This window comes from Myotis lucifugus, unplaced genomic scaffold (genome assembly GCF_000147115.1).
Source record: "Myotis lucifugus unplaced genomic scaffold, Myoluc2.0 scaffold_43, whole genome shotgun sequence".
In the NCBI taxonomy this organism is placed as follows: Eukaryota; Metazoa; Chordata; class Mammalia; order Chiroptera; family Vespertilionidae; genus Myotis; species Myotis lucifugus.
This window is the reverse complement of record NW_005871091.1, coordinates 2,458,390-2,479,766: the sequence shown is the minus strand read 5'-3', so window position 1 is coordinate 2,479,766 and position 21,377 is coordinate 2,458,390. Positions and strand designations below refer to the sequence as shown.

Below are 21,377 nucleotides of genomic sequence, written 5' to 3'. Positions count from 1 at the left end.
TAAAACATTCAGAGAGATTTTATGTGCACACACATCCCCCGACAAGAAATGCTTTAATAAATTCAAGTTAAGAAGCCACATGGTACGTATGGGAAGTAGGCTAAGGAAAACAACATGAGCAGGACTGAAGGCCGTCCAGTTTAATTTTGTCAGACTTCTTGCTTCCCCTTAGCTGAGATTCCCAAGTGATGATGCCTTAATTGGGAAACTCAGCAATCACAGTGGGAGCACCTCCCGGTGCCCCACCCATGGCTTATCCCCAGCACCACGCTAATCCCACACGGGCTCCCACAGGCTCCTCAGGAGGCACAGAAGTGTCCAAAGGGATGAACAAACTCTCTGCTAACCACGTGAAGGAAGAGGGCGAGGAACACTCCCATGACACCCAAAATACCCTCAAAGTGAGCTGGCATGTGACACCCTGGGGGATTATCTGCCTCACTGCTCCTCGTCATCTGAAGTGAGAAGCCGGTGGGGACATGCAAACACTTCACATCCAGAGCGGGACTCGGCCGCCTTCACCACTCAGAGCGGATGCGGCAGGCGCGAGGCTGAGCATGGGGACAGAGGCACAGTGGGTGTCCCGTTCCTGCCCTCCCGAGGGGCCAGCCGGTGGAAGCTGCACTGTGCCTCGGAGTGTCGAATGCTGTCAAGGGCTGTGAAACGCTCAGGGCACAGTGAGCACACAAGAGGACAACACAAAGGTTCAACGTCCAAGCAGCCTGGGGGCGAGCAACCCCTCCTGCAGCCCCTGAGCCAGGTCTGGAAGGGTGGTCTGGGAGGGTGGTGGGGCTGCGTGACACCTTCCCTCCAGGTGCAGGAGCTGAGAAAAGCCATTTGAAGCAGGCACCCCGGGCACAAAGGCAGGGGCTGGGAAACAGCGTGGGGCGTTGGGAAAGCTGCAAAGTCTACTTTAATGCTCTGACTTCTCAGGAATCCTTTGAACCAAACCACTTAACTGAAGGACAATGTGAATCAGAAATAGACCGTGTATAGAAGAAGCAAAAGCAGGTTTTTTTTGGGGGGGGCGGGGCGGGGTGCAGATAATGTACCTGAAAATAGGTCGCAGCGACCAGGAGGAGGACATTAGGTAACTGTCAGGCCCCCTCCTGCAGGCTCTGCCTTGGCTTGGTCTCATGTTATCTGATCTGATGTGGGAACACGAGACACGCCCAATGCCCGAACACATCCCCTTTCCCCGCAGAGGGCCTGTACCTGCCACTTCCTCTGCCTCGACAACCTCCAGCCCAAGGGAATCACGATGGTGTGGAAAAGATGACTGGCCCACTCATTCCGAACCATGAGATTCTCTCCCCCTAAATGGAGACATTCTCTCAATGCGTCAAAGAGCTATCTGCTCCCCGTGTTGAAATGATTACTTCTATGACTTTATATCAGATTAAATATATTATTATTATTATCATTATTGTTTCTGTTAATCCTCACCCCAGGATATTTTCCCACTGATTTTCTAGAGATTGGAAGGGAGGGGGAGAGAAAGAGAGAAACACGGATGTGAGAGAGACACAACGGTTGGTTGCCTCCCACACACACCCCACCAGGGGCAGGGATCCAGGCTGCAACTGAGATACGTGCACTGAACCGGAATCAAACTCCTGATCCTCAGTCCATGGGCCAACTCTCTATCCCCTGAGCCAAACCCGCCAGGCTTAATCTATTATTAATAACTATAATCCACTGAACATCTACGAGGAGCCAGACATCATGCTAATACGTGCTCTTTTTAAACACAATGTCTCATCTTTGCAAAGTCACCATCAGCAACCTCTTCGCCGATAAGCAAACAGGCCCCGGAAAACTCCGTGTCTTGTGCCATCGGCCGAAGGATGGTCTGCCTGCCTCAGGCCCACTTAATACTAAAGCCTGCCTGTCCCCCTGCCCTGCCTCTCCTCCTCCGGAGTGCATACCACTTCCATTCCAGTATCTCTTGTACACATCTCGCCCAGTTCTCAAAAGAAACAGAAACATAATAAAGGGGCACACTTATAATAACACTCTTCCCAATCCAGTCCCCATCCCGCGAGAGGTCGTCGGTCCATGGCCAGTTCGCTCCCTGGGCTGGGCAAAGGACAACTGATGTCCAGGTCAGCTTCTCTGATGATGCCGTCCCTGGTGAAGACAGTCCGGGCTGAAGGGTCTGAATGAGACAGCGCAAACAATCCCCACAAGTACAAAAATATGAGGCACCGAGACTCTCAGCTGACAGCAGGCCCTCAAGTTCAAGTTCAACGTGAGGAAGCTTTGACCAGGCTGCTGGGAGCTTAGGGAGGCAACCCTGGCAGCAGCGTGATGGTAACAAAGACATTCTCAACTCAGAATGGCCGGGCAGCCGCTGAAGGCCAGGCTGACGGGATTCCCACTCTGGGTGGGTGCTTCCCGTGTCCCCGTCTACAGGGCTCGTCACTCCTTACACACGTTCTTAGCTGGGATTCGAAGACCCTTGCTCTTGGTGTCCTCCTCCCTCCCTGGATAGTCCTCTGTCTGCTTTAGTGCTCTGTCCTCCTCTCTCCAACCTTTAAACATCGAACCTCCTTCGTATCTCCTGTCTACTCACTTCTTAGGGGACCTCATCCAGTTTCATAGCCCCAGACCCCATCTCTACCCTGGGAACACCCACATATGTATCCCAGCCTAGACCCCTGACTCACATATCTACTACCATGGCTACATCCCCTCACAGGTGAGTAACAGGCAACTTGAATGGTTACAACAGGATGGTCACTTCTGCTCCTCTTGCAGCCTTTCTCATCTCTGTAAACTGCAACTCTGTCCTCCTGACCCTAGAGCAGTGATGGCGAACCTATGACACGCGTGTTAGAGGTGACACACGAACTCATTTTTTTGGTTGATTTTTCTTTGTTAAGTGGCATTTAAATATATAAAATAAATATCAAAAATATAAGTCTTTGTTTTACTATGGTTGCAAATATCAAAAAATTTCTATATGTGACACGGCACCAGAGTTAAGTTAGGGTTTTTCAAAATGCTGACACGCCGAGCTCAACAGGTTCACCATCACTGCCCTAGAGTCACCTTGAGGCTTCTTACACATCCCAATCCCATCTGCCAGCAAGTCCCACTGGCCCCACCTTCAAAATAGCTCCTGACTTGGTTTACTCAGCCACCTCCACACTACAACACTGTCCAATTATCACCTCTCCCCTGGGTTGTTATAATAGCCTCTTAGCCCTTGGCCCCAGTCTACTGTCGACCGAGCATCCAGAGTGACACCTGAGTCAGATCATGTTGAGTCTCTGCCCAAACCTCGAAGTGCTTTCTCTCTCCCTCAGAATGACCTACCAGGCTCTGCACAATCCTCCCCACCTCAACTGACCTGCTATCTCTCTGACCTCTCTTGCCACTCTCCTTGCTTATTCTTCTCCCCACACAATGGCTTGCCACACCGTTCTACAACCACACTAACCAGGATTCTGCCCCAGGGCCTTTGCACTGCTGTTTCTTGGACCTGGAATGTGCTTCCTCCAGAGGAGGACAGGATTCTTTTCCTCTTCACTTCCTTTAGGGGAGGCCTTCCCTGTATAAAATGACAACCCCACCGCCTTGTCCCTCCTTGGCACTCTCCATCTTCTTATCCTGCTCGATGTTTCTTCTAAGCACGTAATACCACTGGCATAGTACACATTTGTTTATGGTCCAGTTCCTCTCCGGGATTTTGCTCTGTTTTGGTCACTCCTCTATCCTTTGTACCCAGAACAAAGCCTGGCCCATAGTGGGTGCTCAGTAAACACCTGTCAAACATTCGTGTTCTTGTCAGGAAGAAGTCACAGAGCTGAGGAACAGCTGCAGATTGGCAACATTAACGTTAACAAAGGAGTCAGATATAAATTAACTGTCTGGTTACAGCAACTAGAAGAGATACTTCTGATCTTTGCGGAACAGGTTCAATCACAAAATTCTATAGACGACGATGTCAAAAGGAAACGGCATACAGAACAAAGTTCAGTGAACCAAGAGCAGTTGCTTTTTGAGAGATGTACATATGACCTTGACAAAAGGCCCCTAATCGGTGGTCCCCCAAACTGTAATGCGCATCAGGATTGCTTGGGGAGCCGTTAAAATGCAGATACTCTAGAGAGTATGTTTCAAACACCCAGGAGGGCCGAGGGATTTCTATTTCTAACACGCATCCCAGGGGGTTCTGATGTACTCTCAGAAAATACTGACAAGGGCTGCACCACCCGGAGTACATAAAATTATTTCCATTTTAATTAACTAAAATAAATGTAGCTCATCTGGTGTTCTAGCCGCATGTCAAGTGCTCCATGGCCGCGTGTGGCTAGTGGCCCTGTGTCGGCTGGTATGGATACGGGACACTTCCCGGCATTGCAGGAAGTTCTTCCGGCCAGTGCTGCCCTAGAGGGCAGCTTTTCTACACACTGGTTTAAGAAACAGGTCACAGGTGTATTCTGAGCCCCCTCGATTCTAGACAATTCTAACTAGGCAATTACATGCTCTTGCTGGGCGTGTCCTTCTTCAATAATGCCCCCCATCTGCAAAAGAACGGGGCCACGACCTTAGGGGAGGCCTGGGCAGCTGTGGGAGTGGAAGGGGCAGCTGGGTAGAAAGCTGGGGAATCTCTCTCTCTACTGTCTACTTTCACTCTCTGCCAGGAGACGGGCCCAAACTCCCATGTCCTCAGTCATCTGTCTGCATCTTGTCCCCTGAAGGCAGACAAGGGAGCTGACTTAACCCTGAACCAGGAAGGAGAAATTAGCATGCACCATACTGTGCGGTCAGGAAAACTGCCCTAGTGACCTGGGCTCAGCAGAAAGCAGACTTATGGGTGGGGCAGGAGCCACAGGGGTCAGCTTTGTTGGCCTTTACATTCTTGTGGCCTTTTATCACCCTCCAGTTATTCTCTCGTCCCCCATCTTCTCTTTCTGATACTTTCCCTTGCATATTGAACTTTCCAGGCTGGGGCAGATGCTGGCAGCCAGGCAGGTTGGGGTTGACCCCTTTAGGGTCACAGGATGGGAGAGACAGGCAAAGGTCACGAGCCTCTGTGGTAACTGCAGTGGGGAAGGAAGGAGGGGGGGCAGCGGGGACTGCTACTCTTCATGCATCTTCCTGCTAGGACACTGGAGACCTCATTCCTAACCCTGCCTCTGCCTCGGGCTTGAGGTGGGAGAAGCCAGGCCTCCCCGGAGCCCTGCCATCTGTGAGGCTAACTCTCATTACCTTCCAGACAGGACCCACCCATTTGCACATTTAATGAGCACCTGCTGAGCCCAGTGCCTCACTGGGAATTGAACCTTCGACCTTTCGGTATATGGAATGATGCTCCAACCAACTGAGCCACACTGGCCAGTGCGTGGACATAGTTTTTAAGGGTCTTTCTAGCCCAATCTCAACATACAAGACCTGAGATCTCAAGCTTTCATTTTAAAATGGTTTTCATCTCTTGATTCATAAGATGGAGGAAAAATTATTTCTTAGGAGCATTAACTCAGAAAAAATTAAATGTGGAGAACTTACATTGACTTTAAAGGTCTGTACCAAGCCATCTAGAAAGCGGATGCTGCACACGACTTCGGACCGAGTTTTCTCTTTGGGTAATTCTGAGGTGCGTATGTTATTAATTCTTCCACCAAACGCACGTAATCGGGAGGTCATAACTATCGCTGAATAACCTGCAACAGAAGATGTACCTGTTAGCTCTCTGATATGCAAATTAACAGTTACATGCGAATGCACCCCACAGCCTGCCCGCCCACCCCATACCTGCCTGCTTTGATCTGCACAACAGGAGGACCTCACGAATAATGTGAACTAGATAAAAGACCAGTGTGTCTGCTTAAGTTTTGACTTCTAAGCTCTAAGCAAAGCGTATTGTTAAATTATAATATGTCTAAAGGATTACATGGCTTGTGTTTTATTATCTCCGAGAGATAATATGTACACACATATATATGTATTTCCCATGCTTTTAATTTTTTATGTATGTTTTACTATTTTATATATTTGTGTATCCTACCCCTAAGGTATTACAGAACTAAATGTGATATAAAAATGCCGTAAAATATGAAGACATTTATTGATAAATTAGATTATATTAAAATTAAGGACTTCTATTCATTAAAAGACACTATGTAAAAGAATAAAAAGGCAACCCACAGAAATATTTGCAAAATATATATTTACAAGTATACAAAGAGCTCCTATGAATCAATAAGAAGAAACAAACAAACAAACAAACAACCTGTTAGAATAAAGAAGCCACATCAGTTGTCAGGGAAGTAAAACCACAAAGCACTAGTACTACATACCCACCCGAATGGCCACAGTGAAATCTGACCAAACCAAGTGCTGACCAGGGTGTGGCGCACCTGGAACCTCATGCACAGCTAGTGATGCATTCTGTTTGGCAGCACCTCCTAACCTGAACACATGCATATTCTGTGACATAGTTCTACTTCTAGGCTATTCCCAACAGAAAAATGGACATTTTTCATGACAGCATAGTATGGTGAGTGCTAATTCCTCCTTCCTGGTTCACTAAAATATATGTACAAGTATCTTCATAATAGCCCCAACCTGGAAAAGACAGAAATGTCCCTCAATAGAATGGGTAAGTTGTGGAACAGCACACCATGCATGACTATACAACAAAGGAAATAAAGGAGCCCAGTTTGGCTCAGTGGATAGAGCCTTGGCCTGCGGACCAAAGGGTCCCAGGTTCGATTCCAGTCAAGGGCACATGCCCGGGTTGCGGGCTCAATCCCCAGTAGGGGGCGTAGACAGCCGATCAATTGTTCTCTCTCATCATTGATGTTTCTCTCTCTCTCTCCCTCTCCCTTCTTTTCTGTAATCAATAAAAATATATTTTAAAAAAGCAGTTCTATGAATTTTTTTAAAAAAGGAACCACATTCAACATGAATGAATGTCTCTAACGTTATGTTGAGCAAAAGCAGCCAGACCTAGAGCAGGAACACAATTACATAAAGTCAGATGGGCACAAGATTTATTGGGATAATCACCTAGTAAGTTATGTACCGTAATGTCTAATCACTAGGGTGTAACGTCTAATTATCTGAAACTAATAGAATAATGTATGTGAACTGCAACTAAATTTTTTGTTAAATGATTTTTAAAATCCCACACTTTTCCCTTTTGGTAGCCCTTTGGGGCTCGGTGGGATGCTGCCCCATTCATGAATCACTTAATAAATCCAATCACATCTTCAAAAAAACAACAGGCAAAAGTAGTCAATGTTTATATAGAAAACAGGATGGTTACTTTTGGGTGTAGGGACTGAGGGGGCCCAGGGTCTTCTGGGATGCTTATACTATTCTATTTCTTGATCTGGATGCTAATGAGACTGATGTATCCACTTTATGAAAATCCATCAGGCTCTACACTTATGATTTGTGCACCTTTATGTACACATATTTCAATATCAAGTTTATTTACGAAGAATACATGTATGAAGAGGGGATTCGTGGGCAGGTTAGAATCTGACCACAGTATATCCAGGGAACAGTAAGGTAAGTGGTTTTACTAGTGAATGCAATTGTGGAGTGGTAGGCTAATGATCCAAAAAAGTGTGCAACTGAGCACATGGCCCCATCATGCAGGTAGGAAGCTAAGGATCAAGGTCAGCGTAAGGAATGAAGAAGGTGTAAATCTGACAAGGTTGGGCAGAAGAGCAGCTAAAGATGAAGGACCTAAGGGCAATTTAATGTTCCTTTTTATTAATTCTCCACAAACTCTCTGTAATGCACTGGGCCTTTGCACATGCTGTTCCTTCTGCCTGAAAGCTGTTCCTGCTTTGTGCTTGAATAACTGCTACTCACACCTCAGTGCTCAGTACAGCATCACCTCCTCAGGGAAGCCTTCCTGGTGTCCCTGACCACTCACTTGTGTTATAGGCTCTCCTCTACAGCGCTCATCATAATTTCACATTTATAACTAACTAGAGGCCCGGTGCATGAATTTGTGCACTGATTGGGTCGGGCTGGCTGGGGGAGGGGCTGTGGGCAGTTGGCGAGCCCGTCCCCCATCGGGGTGGGGGGTGGGGGTGATCAGGAGTGGGGCCAGCTGAGGGGAGGGACCAACCAGGGAGGGCCCCCTGGTCGAACTCTCAGTCAAACCCCCTGTCAAGGGGACAATTTGCATATTAGCCTTTTATTATATAAGGATGACGCGATTATTTAACATTTACTCCTCCCACTTAGAGTGAGCTTCGTGAGGGTAGGAACCAGGTCTGATTTTGCTCACTGTATCTCCAACACTTAGCTCTGGGAGGCAGTCAATGAATTTCTCAATGAATCAATGAGTGAAAGGCAGAATGAGATTAAAAAAAAATGAAGCCAAGAGTTACAGTGTGGATAAACAGCAGTTCAACATGATCGACAAACGTGTGCTGGTGGGAGCAGGCAGGAAGAAGGACGGGGTCGGGGCTTCACGCAGAATGCAGCATGGGGCTGTCCCGCAGACCAGGGCTCCTCACGCTGGGGATCTTAAGATGTAGGCTCAGATTCAAGTAGGCCTGGGTGGAGCCCTAACGCCTACATTTCTTGGTCTCCCAGATGATGCTGGGGCTGCTGACCTGGGGTCCACCCTGGAAGGGCAAGCCACACATAACTGGAAAAGCAGCACCCAACATCAGGGCAGGGCCGGAGCTGGGAATCAGTAGCCAGGGAGGGATGAGGACAAAGCAGAATCAAGCCTCGGGAGCCACAGATCACGGCTCAGCTGCAGGAACTGAAAGCACAAAGGAATGGAAGCTGAGTCGAAGATACATCCCAGAGAGAGGGTGCAGGGATCCCTCATCCTGTTTAAGGGGCTCCAGGTGAACCTCCATTCTCCTGCAGGGAGGAGTAGGGGATCTCGTGTTAATAATAATAAAAAAAAATTCCTGGGACCAGCAGGGGAAGGATACTTGTTCTAAAACTTGCAAAATTCCACCCACCCCACCACCTCCACCTTGCCATTTCCAATGCAAATGTCACAGGAGCAGGGATGCATTTTCTGAGTAATACCAAAAGTTATCAAATGACAACAAATGTGTTCTGTTCCATAATGCCTTAACCACGCTGAATTTAAGACGCCAAATTTATTGTTTAGTCCTTTTCTAAGAATTTCAGGTGGGTTAGGACTTTTTTTTAAAAGATACAATAGAACTATTAGTGGGAGGTGCACATCAGAGTCGTCCTCCCCCCGGCCCCCGCCCCCCCCCCCCCACGGGGGAGCTTTTATAAAATATGCCTGTCCTGGCCCCATCCATAGATGGTGATTCAGCATCTGGGGGTGGGGCCCAGAATGGCATTCCCTTTGGGAAGCTCTCAAAGGGAGGGCCTGATAGTCAAGGGCTAGAGGAGTGGGGTTTCGGGTACCTTTCGGCGTGCTGCCCATGGTCAGACTTAGAATATAGGCTCTGCAGAATCTGAGCCATGCATGGTGGGGCCACTTGTGGGAATCAGGCAGGTCCTCAGAACAGCGAAAACAGAGAGCGAATCATAACCACACCATGACACAGAAAGAAACCCAGAGGTGATTTCAAATAGGAGCTGCCAAATGAAAGTCACCTGGGTGGAAGGACCCCTGCAGGCACTGATTTTCAAGCCGCTCCTCACCTGAGACTCCCTACCGCTAGCACCAGCGTGGGTACCAGCGGGTCTTCTGAACTTAACCATAGTGAATGGTGCTGCCCAGCAGAAGCAGGTAGCCAGCTGACAAAATACGGTAAACCGGCAACCCAGAACAGACACACTTTGTCCTCCTCACAGCAACCTCTGTTCCACAAAGGGGTTGGAATGGCACTTAATGACAAGTCATAAGTAGGCACTTCACAAAAGTAGCAGAAATGTTCTTCCCACCCTTGTTCCTAAGGCAAACCTTGATAAGAGGAAGCCTGATAATAAATAACCACACAATCAAGCCATGAAGTGTTTTCAGATTGTCTTGAAATGGCATCTTAAACAATCCAGGCAGGACAATGGGTGCTGACTAACTGCCCTGTTTCCTGTACCACAGCAATTGCGGCCCTCGGGGTTTCTATGGCTTCCTTTATAAGCCTCTTAATTCCAAACAAAGCCACAACCCGACCAGGAACGCTCTGGCCGCTCCCACCACAAATGATTGCAGCTGCAGCTGATGCATTTATCAACATGGGAGCCAAGCTTGCTCTGCCCATACTTTTTCAAAAAGCAAATAGTTACGAATCTGTTCTGCCCTGTAAGAATAGAGGTTCTACTGTAACTATAGTTTTATCAAAGATTCTACTTGCAAAACATAGAAAAGAGGCCACATCTCACTCTGTGCACAGTAGACCCCCGTAGGTACAGCGAGCGTTGAGGGCTAGACGTGTAAAGTACCCACACAGCTAAAACAGAGAGCTAATCAAATTAAGTGGGACACATACCAGGTACTCAATAAAAGACATGTTATTAATAACTAGTAGCCCTGCGCACGAATCCATGCGCCAGTAGGTCACTGCCACCCTCCTGTAGCTCTCTGCCCACTGCCCGCCCTCCTGTAGCTACCCCCCTCTCTCCTTCCCCTCCCCCCCCCCCATAACTTGCTGCCCTGCCCCCTCCTGTAGCTCTCCGAAGCCCACTTGTACCTCGCTGGCCCATCCTCCTGATGATCCGTGATCTGGCTGTGACACACTTGGTCATTACGCTTCAGGGTGTAACAGCTAATTAGCATATTTCTCTCTTATTATATAGGATACCAAACTTCTAATGCCATCAGGTGCTGACTGTAAAGTCTGTATTTTGTAGGCAAGCCTAACTTAAAAATACCTTACAAATGTATAAAATGTTCTGTTTCTTAAAGTTCTATTTGTTTAAATAAAGACAACCTGCTAAAGTTAAAAGAGAGTCGTCGTAGATAGGAGGTAGATTCTGGAACTTCTCTACAAACTCAATGGAGCCAGAAGCGGCAGTAGCCGGGTGTCGCAGACCACCACACCCTGGTGCTCAGAACTGGGTCACACGGCTTAACCACTGTTCCCTCTGGGCTCCTCATCTGCCCTGGAGCCAAGACCGGGGAAGAGGTGATGCTCTATTTCCTAAGGGCCTACATGCTAATCCGGGGAACTGTGTTCTTGCACAAGCCCATGACCACAGACACAAACAAGGAAGCGGAGCACATGCTTCTCCATTAGAGAAAGGTAGAAAGCAACTCCATTTTGATCATTTTAAAAGAAAGCGTTAGGGTGATTGCATACCCTTAAAAAATAAGCAAGAACTTAGACCCCTTGACTCGAATAAAGTGTCAGTTAAAAAGGAATGAAAGGAAGCAAGCAGTCCTGATATAAACACGTAATTTGTGAGTAAACAGTGCACATGAACCACAGGTACCTCTCTACTACCTGAATCATCAAGCTGATCTGGGCCAATGCTACCACCTCGTGGCCAGCAGAGGAAATCACGCCACCTCTCACTGACTTCCTTCTTCAAAGGAAACATGTCAGCTTTGCTCCCTTCTATCTTATCACAGGCCCAATTCTTTTCAAAAAACCTCTCTCACAATATATAAGGCCTCCTCCGTAGCTCAATTCCCTTCTCCTTTTCCCCAACTCTTCTTCCCCAGTGAACTCAGAAGAGCTCTCTTGTTGTTGTTGTTGTTAGGAGCCCCAGCAGATACCCGATCAGCCGGAGAGGGACATCTCTAGCAAACAGAACTAATAAACACTCATGTACAACCAGCCATGTGAGACGGATGACTCATCAAGTTAAGTGTGCTTCCCGTCAGGCACCAATATCTAATAACAATGCTTTACTTGTTTAGCTGCTAATATAATACCAATATTGCTTTCTCCTCTTCACTGTAAACACAGAGTAACTGTGCTGCTTTATGGGTTGGTTAACCAAGTCTTCCGGGGGCAAACCAATGCCCTAAAAATCACTCCCATCAATCGAGGCTTGACTGCATACCGACAGGAGAACATCAGCCACACTTGGGGATTGCTGCGTGTACCTCACACCCGGCAGCTTCTAGTTCTGGTCTGTTTTAAGGCCAGGCCTACGTGGTCCTTAAACTTCTCTGAAGAAAGCAGGGCAGTCCGTTCTAAAGATAAAATTTACAAACATCTGGATGGGGACTGATCCTTTATCAAGCACTAGATTAAGATTAGATCAAGGTGTAGGAATGTACACGTTATTAAGCTGCTACAGAAGAGTGATTAAAATGAGACTTTCTTTTTAACCAGAGACTTAAATGAAACTTTAGTAGTTAAGAATCATCTGGGGGAAGCTTGTTAAAACACAAATTCTTGGCACCACCCATAGAGATTCTGGTTTAGTAAGGACCCAGGAAATTGCATTTTCAAACTTAAGGAATTTTTTTGAGCTTATGGAAAAGCTGCAAGAAAAACAGAACTCCCCACCCCCGCTTAGTCTGAATTCAACTGTTTTTATTTTGCCACCTATGCTTCTCTCTCTCTCTTTCTCTCTCCTGCATCCTTACCCTAGGCTTTTAATGGAACACTTGAAAACTGTAGCTATCTTAGCACGTATCTCCCAAGAACAAAGACAGTTTGTAACCACAGCACAAACATCACTGATAAAGCACTTATGTAATATACAATCCGTATTAAAATCTTGCACATGGTTCTGATGGCATCTTTTACTTCTGTCCTTTGGCTCCAAACCAGGACCTTGCCTTGCATTAACTGTCATATAGAAGTTGCATGTCTAATGAGCACCTGCAGAGGACTGGGATGCAGGGGGTCTAAGCACCTGGCACCGTGGAAAACACTCAACCAGGCGATGATCTTCAGAGTTCCTTTGGGTTTTGACCGTCTGAGCCCACAGCCAGGGGCTCGGGCAGGTCAGCACCCTATGTCAGTGTTCCTGCCCGTGTTACCAGTTGATCGCGGGGCTGCACAGTTTCTACAACTTCCACAGCAAGCACTTCCCGGAGCGCTGCAGGGACAGACTTTGCAGTCTGTATGCCAGTGCCCTGATCAGCACTGTTGTCATAACAGGAAGAAAGCAAAGCGAACATAATGTCAGTTCAGAAAGGATTCTCTCACTGGATATTACATAACCAGATGTCTTGGCTTGTTCCTTCAAATTAGTTTGCCTCTCTCACAGACAGCAATTCTGAACAATTCATAATATCCATGTTATAAAAAAAAAAGAGACCGCAGTGCCTTTGTTATGCACACTTCCTCAGACATGAGCCAGACTGGACTACGTATGACTGTCACAGGGAAGAAAAGAAATAAAAGGAACAGAGATGTATGCATTTTGTATGATTCATTAGGCTTTGCAAATGTTATTAATGAAACTCAGCCCAACAAATGAAAAATTCGTGATTTCAGCTTTCATTTGTGAAATGCCCCTATATTTTAGAAAACATTTCCATAAATTCGATTCCACTTTATTAATTTTAAATTATGTGCAGCTGATAAGCAAATTACCATTCAACTGGTACATGAAGTTTAATTTCCCTCATGACTATGTTTTCATAAATTTATCAATACTACCTTCTGCCATTTTTCCACTTAATTGACTTTTTTAATTTCCAAGGTACAACACTGCATAACAAAGATAAATATACTTATTTTAAAAACTAGCTTATAATGTAAACATCACTAGTGAATAATTCCTAAATTGGAAAAAATGTCAATTCATTAAGGAAGGCATTTTCACATTTATTTCTAATTCAACGGTAAAGCCAATAAACTAATTTGTCCTGAGCCTATAAACCAAAAGATTAATTTTTAAATAACATCTTTAAAGCTTAAAGCTTGCTAATGAATACAATAATCCCAACCAACTATGGAAATACTGATGCACAAGACTTATTTTTAATGTGTGTGTGTGTAAAAGTACTTAATACCTTTTATTTATAAAAATGCTTCCGTGAATGTACTTATGAAAGGTTTTAACTCTGACTTCACATTATTTTCCACCAAAGGGGAAAAAATGCTCACACAGTCATTTTAATAACACAGCTCAATACTAAAATTATCTTGCATTATCAATCCTAATACTCCAGAAGTACAATATTGGAATCAAATCATTTGTTCCACAAATCCTATAATTTGTTCAGGGAGTAGGTCTCCAACTGGAGCCCCCGGGAAGCTGGGTGGAGTAATGCGTAGGGTTACTTTCCTCAAACAGAGACCCGTAATTAGCACTCTTGCTCTCATTCAACGTCAAAATGTCAAATAGTTTTCTTGTTATGGAGTGGGGTTTATTTATAGGTTCGACACCAGGGCACTTGCAAAACTAACGAAATAAAAGTTATACTTGATACTGGGAGGATAACAAGAAGTAGCTGTAAGCTCCCTGAAGGGCAAGATAAAGAATGCTGTGGGAGTTGCAGGCAGTTTCTGGAAAGAGGTAATGTTGCTATAAAGAGAAACCAACCTCTTATGTTCCATGAGCTGAGTTCTCAGGGTTGGGATGGGAAGCAAGGTAACTTAAAAACACACTCCACTCCAAAGACACCAGAAAACTCACGTGTTAAACTTGTGAGTATATTAAATTAAGTCGTCACCTCCCCCCCCACCCCCACCCCTGCTTTTTTCTCAAAGGATCACACAGAGGGGGAAAAGCACAAATTCTAAGAGCATGGCTCTCAAGAAGCCTGGCAGGGACCCCCTCATGGCCCTTTTCAAATATGACACTTCCCCCTAGAGGTGACCACTCTCCTAACTTTTAACAATATTTTCATGAGATTTTTGCTGTTGTTAATTCTCACCGGAGGATATTATTTTTCCATTGATTTTTTAGAGCGAGTGGGAAGGAGGGGGAGAGAAACATCGATGTGAGAGAGACACATCGATTGGATGCCTTCCAACCAGGGCCGGGGATTGAGCCTGCAACCGAGGTATGTGCCCTTGTCTGGAATCGAACCCAGGACCCTTCAGTCCACAGGCTGACGCTCTATCCACTGAGTCAAACAGCTAGGGCCACGAGATTAATTTAAATTCGATTTTTAAGGTTTTGTTTTGCTTCGATGTTTAAGTAGAGGTTACCATGGAGCAGTGCTAGGACAGTCTCTCGCACGCACGTGTACACTTCCGGCAGCTTGTGTGGCGTGGACTGTAGAAATGAGAAGGGCTGTGACTCCGCCTCCCCCCAAGTATGCCGTGAACGGTGCCTGGTAAACTTCTCCCATTACCTGCCGACTTGGTGAACCCAGAAACTGTAGAGGCCAGCGAGCTGGTCTCCTGGGAGGAAAAGGAGACACCGGCCAGCCGCAGGGGGAACTGAACCAAACCATGCTGAGGAGAACGCCTTCCAGCACTCAGCAGCAGACAAGCTGCCCCACAGCCTCCGAGCAACCGGCCAAGTTCCCGGCCCAACTGGAGGGCTACAATTTCACAGACTCATCGATCTTGCGGGTGATTATTTTAGTCTTCGATGGTACACTAGTGAAGGAGCTCCGGACCACTTAGTATTCATTGACTGGGCACCTGCTGGGTGCCAGGCCAGGAACTGGGGTGGGGCGGGAGGGCAGAGGTGCCTGGAGTCTAAGTTCTGAGGGAATAAAAGCCCACGTGCCAGAGGAACAGGGGAAGGCTCCTGACTGGGTTGGGGTGGGACAGGGGCCCAGATCACAAAGGCTTCCTGGGGGATCTTGCAGGGCCAAGGGAAATGGGCCAGGCCGAGGCAGTGCAGCCCAGAAATGACACTGTGTGTGCACAGACAGGAGAAACCGGGGCATTTTAGAAACTCCACGGAAACAGATCTGGTAGGAGTGTCTGAGGAATAACTGAAATCCCAGGGAAATCTCCGGGAAGAGATTAGGTTCTTCACAAATCCAAGGGGCTATGACACAGAAGAGGCGTCAGGACACGGTGTGAGGCCCTGGGAAGGCCGGTAGGGATGACATCTGGCAGAGACTTAGACTGGAAGCCCAGCTCAGCCACTTGTTAAGCTGTGTGAACTTGCCGAGGTCACTCACCCTCTCTGAGACTCGGTTTCCTTATCTATAAAAGGGGGGACATTTTCTCTGCTTTCCAAGGTTGTTTTAAGCACTGACGATAATACCTATGCACATTAACCGGCACCGAGCAGGGCCCATCAAGGGTACTTATTCTTACTCTGATCATTAGACTGATTATTTTAGAGCCCAAGGTTTCAAGGGTTTGAAGAAGAAATGAACCAGAAGGAAGAGTTTCTCAACAGTCAAGGCTGCACAAACATGGAAGGGGCAGGCTTGGGAGAGAGGGAGCCCCCCATCACTAGAGGTAACCAAGCAGAGAACCTGGGTAAAACTGCAAGGGTCAGATGAACTCTGAGCGTCTAGGACCGAGATTCTATCATGAGTTTTTTTCAACAGTCCCCAAGTTTAATTTCTGTACCTGTCAGCCCTACATGCACTACTCAAATTTGGATGATCTTACATGGATTTCTCCTGGGAAATAATTCTAAACAGACCCCTCATACCTCAGTCTTGGAAAATAAACTAAGTGGCCCATCAAATCATGAAATAGGGGGCAAAACAACACAAATACACAGAGAGCAATACACCAAGCTCAAAATATAGACAATGGAATAAATACGTTTTCTACTGAGCAGTTTCTACCTAAAATTAAGCCATTAAACTCTTTCCATTCTCCCTCTGAACAGTTCTACTAGGCCCAAATAGACTGGAAAACAGGATGGAATAAATTTGCTCTGCAGGGATGTGAATCCAGTTGCATAAACTTTACAAAAACACTGTGCTAATATTTGCCCTCGGGGCAGAGACACGCCCACTTGGGTGTCAGTCCATGATATTTCTATCTTCGGCTCCAGTCCCCACCCCTGCACGGCTAGCTCAGAGCAGCAGAAGTCTTCAGAAAACGGCTAACGTCACTTTGAAAGGTTTGAGATGTGCTAATCGCAGCGCATCCCAGCCAAGAAGCTGGAATCTCACAAGTGGACCATCCCGCCAGCTCTGAGCCTGCCAAGGAGTCTGAAGTCGGCAGCAGCCTGGCCAGAGAAACCCAATCCGCACCGCTGGCAGCCGTCGCCATCATGTTATCTCAAGGAAACACAGAAAAACACCTTCCCACCCCTCCCCACCAAAGCATCACCCTATTTGTCGAGGATCGGCCAAGTGACCTGGGCAGTCACCACCCCATTGCTTTTCCGCGGGGTTTCCCAGCGGAGAGCCTAAAGGTCCTCCCAGCGTCAAAATCCCCTGCCTGCAAGGCTTTCATCTGAGGGGCCATCTCGGGTTAGACCAGGTAGGGTAACACTGCCAGGGCCTCTCCAAACCAAGATAAAAATGTATTTTTGTGCCGCCTACTAAGGTTCCCAGGGCTTTAGGTCTTGGTGAGATGGGGTCAGGAAACTAAGGAAAGGAAACTGCACGAATTCTGGGAAAGACGTATAAAGGCACACCAAAATGGGAATCCGAGTAACAGTTTTTAGGAACAATCGGACGAAAATAATCTCTTGTTTGCTGCCTTTGGCGCACTTATTTGTTCCGAGGCCTTCCACGTGCTGGGAGATGGGAACAGGGACAGAGACCACCCACTTCTCGATCTCCAGGGGCACTCAGTCAGCCGGACCAGGGGTCTCAGCAAACCAGGGCCCATCCGAGGTGTGAAGGAACCAACCAGACCCGGGTGCCAGTCCCTGCTCCACTGCATCCGGCAGATATGACCGTGGGCAAATTCACTCTCTAAGCCTCAGTCTACTCATCCGTAAGTCATCCTGAGGAGCAGTGACCTTATACCTAACCCAGCAGAGGGCCTGGCCCACTGCAGACACTTGCTCTACACCAGCTGCTATGAAGATTGACTGTATTACCACCCTTTCCACCCACCTCAGGCCTAGTCCCTGGCCTGCTCCCATTCCCAGGCTCCCTGTCCTGAGCAGCAACCAAGGGTCTTACCTACAGGGCTTCAGAGTTTTCCAAATACTTTCGCATCCATTACTCCCGGCTCGACTCATTCTGACTGGGCCTGGAGGGCAGCATTGCTGTACCCATTTGACAGACGGGTAGATTATTGGCAGACTCAGAGAACCATGCTCAAGTCCCACAGTCAGCCTCCAAATGAGGCTACGCTCCCAAGCTCAGTGCAAGACATCGCATCGCACACCTGCCCACTGAGTCCAACGGTTCATATGACTCGGAGGAAAGTGATTCACTCAGGGGAAAGGGCCCCACTTAATCACCATTGTCTCTAATTTACTGACTCTAAGTATATCCTCACCCTGTGAGATAATCTTCAGACACTCCCCACAGTTCACATGCCGGTGAATTTCCTCTTCCGGAAGAAATGGTCCAGGAAACCCCTTTTCTCCCTAATTAATTCTGCAACTACAGAAACCCGAGTAATGACTGGGGTATGTATTACCACATTCCCTCTGTTCTAAGATGACAATGGATTAACAGGTATTTCATAAACTTTAAAGAAAAAGTACATCCCCAGCACCCTTACATTGTGAACACACCTCTTTCAGAATCGGGGAAACGTCGTAAATGACTTCCTCTTACCGTTGCATAAGGCGTGGGCTGGAGTAAGTGCACATGACGTGTCAAGGCCCTCCCAGCTCCACAGGCTGCCACCCTGGGCTAATCATTAACAGCGGGAGTGGGCAGCCTCATTTCCTGAGGTCAGCTTTGGCCTCATGTACTGGTATGGGCTGGGCCTCTCCTACCCCTGACTGGCTCAGAACTCTCCTTCCAGCCCCAGTCCCAGCCCTTTCTACTGCACCAGCCCCTTCTACTGCACCAGCCCCTTCTACTGCACCAGCCCCAGGCATCTCTGAACCACAAAGACTCCTGATGGAGGCCCAGGTGCACAATAGCACCTGGGAGGCCGGGCTTCTCAATGAACTTGAGCTCAACCACACCTTTGCCCGCTCACCTTCAGGGTGATGTGCTGGCTCTAAGCCAAGAATCTCATGTCAGCCAGGGGATGGGGGACTGATGAACTGGGGGCATCCTGGGTTTGGAGGAGCCTGGGTTTCCAGGAGGACCGAGGACAGCCTCACAGCATCTAGACCAGTGGTTCTCAACCTTCCTAACGCTGAGACCCTTTAATACAGCTCCTCATGTTATGGTGACCCGCAACCATAAAATTATTTTCGTTGTTACTTCATAACTGTAATTTTGCTACTGTGATGAATCGTAATGTAAATATCTGATATGCAGGATGTATTTTCATTGTTACAAATTGAACATAATTAAAGCATAGTGATTCATCACAAAACAATATGTAATTATATATGTGTTTTCCGATGGTCTTAGGCGACCCCTGTGAAAGGGTCGTTCGACCCCCAAAGGGGTCGAGACCCACAGGTTGAGAACCGCTGATCTAGACCTTGAGGGTCTTTCAAGGGGCGTGGGAAATCTACCTCCAGGGCAGTAAAAACAAATTGGCTCTGACCGCCCCCACTTCCCCCTCCCCCCAAAGATGACAAACCCTGCAGGGGAAGGAGAGGGCAGTCCAGCAGACCCACTGCCACACATCAGATAAGACCAACACACCGTCTTGTTTGTTTGGGGTGCGATTTTTTAAAAGTTAAATTTGTAATGTCTCTCCAATCACACAGCCCACTCTTTCCCATTATCCCACCACCAAACATTTGTCCAGGTAGTTCAAACACTTCCCTGGTATTTGTCGTTATGGTTTTACAATATCCTACCCAGTGGAATCATAGGCATGGCTGCGTGTTCCGATGACTTCTAACTAGCATGGCTCAAACTTCCAAAAGAACCCACAGTAAACCCAGAGAGGGCGGGAGCATGTGACCAAGGGCAGGCACAGATGTCAGTGAAGTGCGGCCCAGGGGAGCCCTGCTTTAGGGCAGAAGCACCAAAGAGGGGGCCAGACCACCGCCTGGAGGAAAATGGCAAAGCAGACGAACAGGTCCCTGATGATGTGGGGGAAACCACCAGGTGTGCTGTTTTCCCTTTTTCTACCAGGCAGAATGATCTCTGTAAACGGAGGATGAAATGAAAGGGGATGGGCAGGCACTTGTCATCTCACTGGACTCCCACATCAGGAGAGAGAACCTGGCTACAGACTGCAAGGACCACACCGGAGGTGACCTGGCTCAGAGCAGAACCCACACACCCAGTGGCTCCTAGCAGTCAATCTCCCTCCCAGACATTGCACTACCTGCTCTGGTCTTTTTCATTGTGGCAAAACAAACAGAACATAAATTTTGTCATTTTCACCATTTTTAAGTGTACAATTCAGTGAGCTTTAGTAGTTACATTCCCAATGTTGACCATCTACTTCCAAAACTTTTTCATAGAAACTCTGTACCCATTAAGCAATAACTCCTTGTTCCCTCCCTCCCCCAATCTCTGGCAACCTCTACTTCCTGTGTCTATGAATGTGCCTATTCTAGATAGTTCACGTAAGTGGCGTTATATAATGTTTGTTCTTTTGTGTCTGGCTTAGTTCACACAGCCTAATGTCTTCAAGGTCCATCCATGTTGTAGCATGTGTCAGAACTTCATCCCGTGTTAAGGATGACTCACAGGCCATGGTATGGATAGACCACATTTGGTTATCCATCTGTTGGGCACTGGGATTCTTTCCACCACGGGCTACTATGAATGGTGCTGCGATGAACACGGCTGTACAGGCGTCTGTTTGAGCCTGTTTTCAGTTCTTTTGGGTGTCTATCCCGGAGAACTGCTGCGTCATATGGTGATTATATGTTAAGCTTTTTGAGGAACCACCAAACTTTTCTGGAGAAGCTGCACCATGTTATATCCCCAACAGCGACGTAAGAGGGTTCCAATTTCTCCACATCTTCACCAATACTTAGTTCCTTTTTCCTGATGGACATCTTAGAAGGTGTGAAGTGATGTATCACTATGGTTTTGATTTGCATTTCCCTAGTGACTAGTGATGCTGAGCATCTTTTCATGTGCTTATGGGCCATTTGCAGATCCTCAAAGAAATACCTATTTAGGTCCTCTGCCCATTTTTTTTGGGGGGGGGGGCGTTATCTTAATTTGGGTCATTGAGTTACGGGAGTTCTTTAAACATTCTGGATGTTAAACCATCATCAGAGATATGATTTGCAAATATTTTCTCCTATTCTGTACATTGTCTTTTCACTTTCTTGATAACGTCCTTTAACGCACAAAAGTTCTTAATTTTGATGAAGTCCAATTTTTCTGTTTTTCTTTAGTTGCCTGTGCTTTTGTTGTCATACCCAAGAATCCATTGCTAAATCCAAGGTCATGAAGATTTACCCCTATGTTTTTCTTTCATAAGGGTTTTAAGGCTTTAGTGCTTATATTTAGGCAATGGACCCATTTTGAGTTAATTTGTGTATATGACATGTGATGGGGCTGCCCTGATTTTTCTGACCAGGGTCGCCTCCCCACTGTGACCCTCTGGCAGAGCTAGGTAGCATCCCTGCACTAGATCATGAACTTCATGAAGACAGGGTCTGGGTCTTTT

General features: G+C 47.0%; 1 protein-coding gene across 1 annotated transcript in view; it reads right to left on the bottom strand.

Moving 5' to 3' along the window:
* PTPN3 (protein tyrosine phosphatase, non-receptor type 3) overlaps positions 1–21,377 on the bottom strand; it is a 126,824-nt gene that overhangs the window by 65,324 nt on the left and 40,123 nt on the right. The window contains exon 2 of the mRNA XM_023753225.1: positions 5,518–5,672. Coding sequence (XP_023608993.1) covers positions 5,518–5,672 — 155 coding nt within the window. The remainder of the gene's footprint in view (positions 1–5,517; positions 5,673–21,377) is intronic.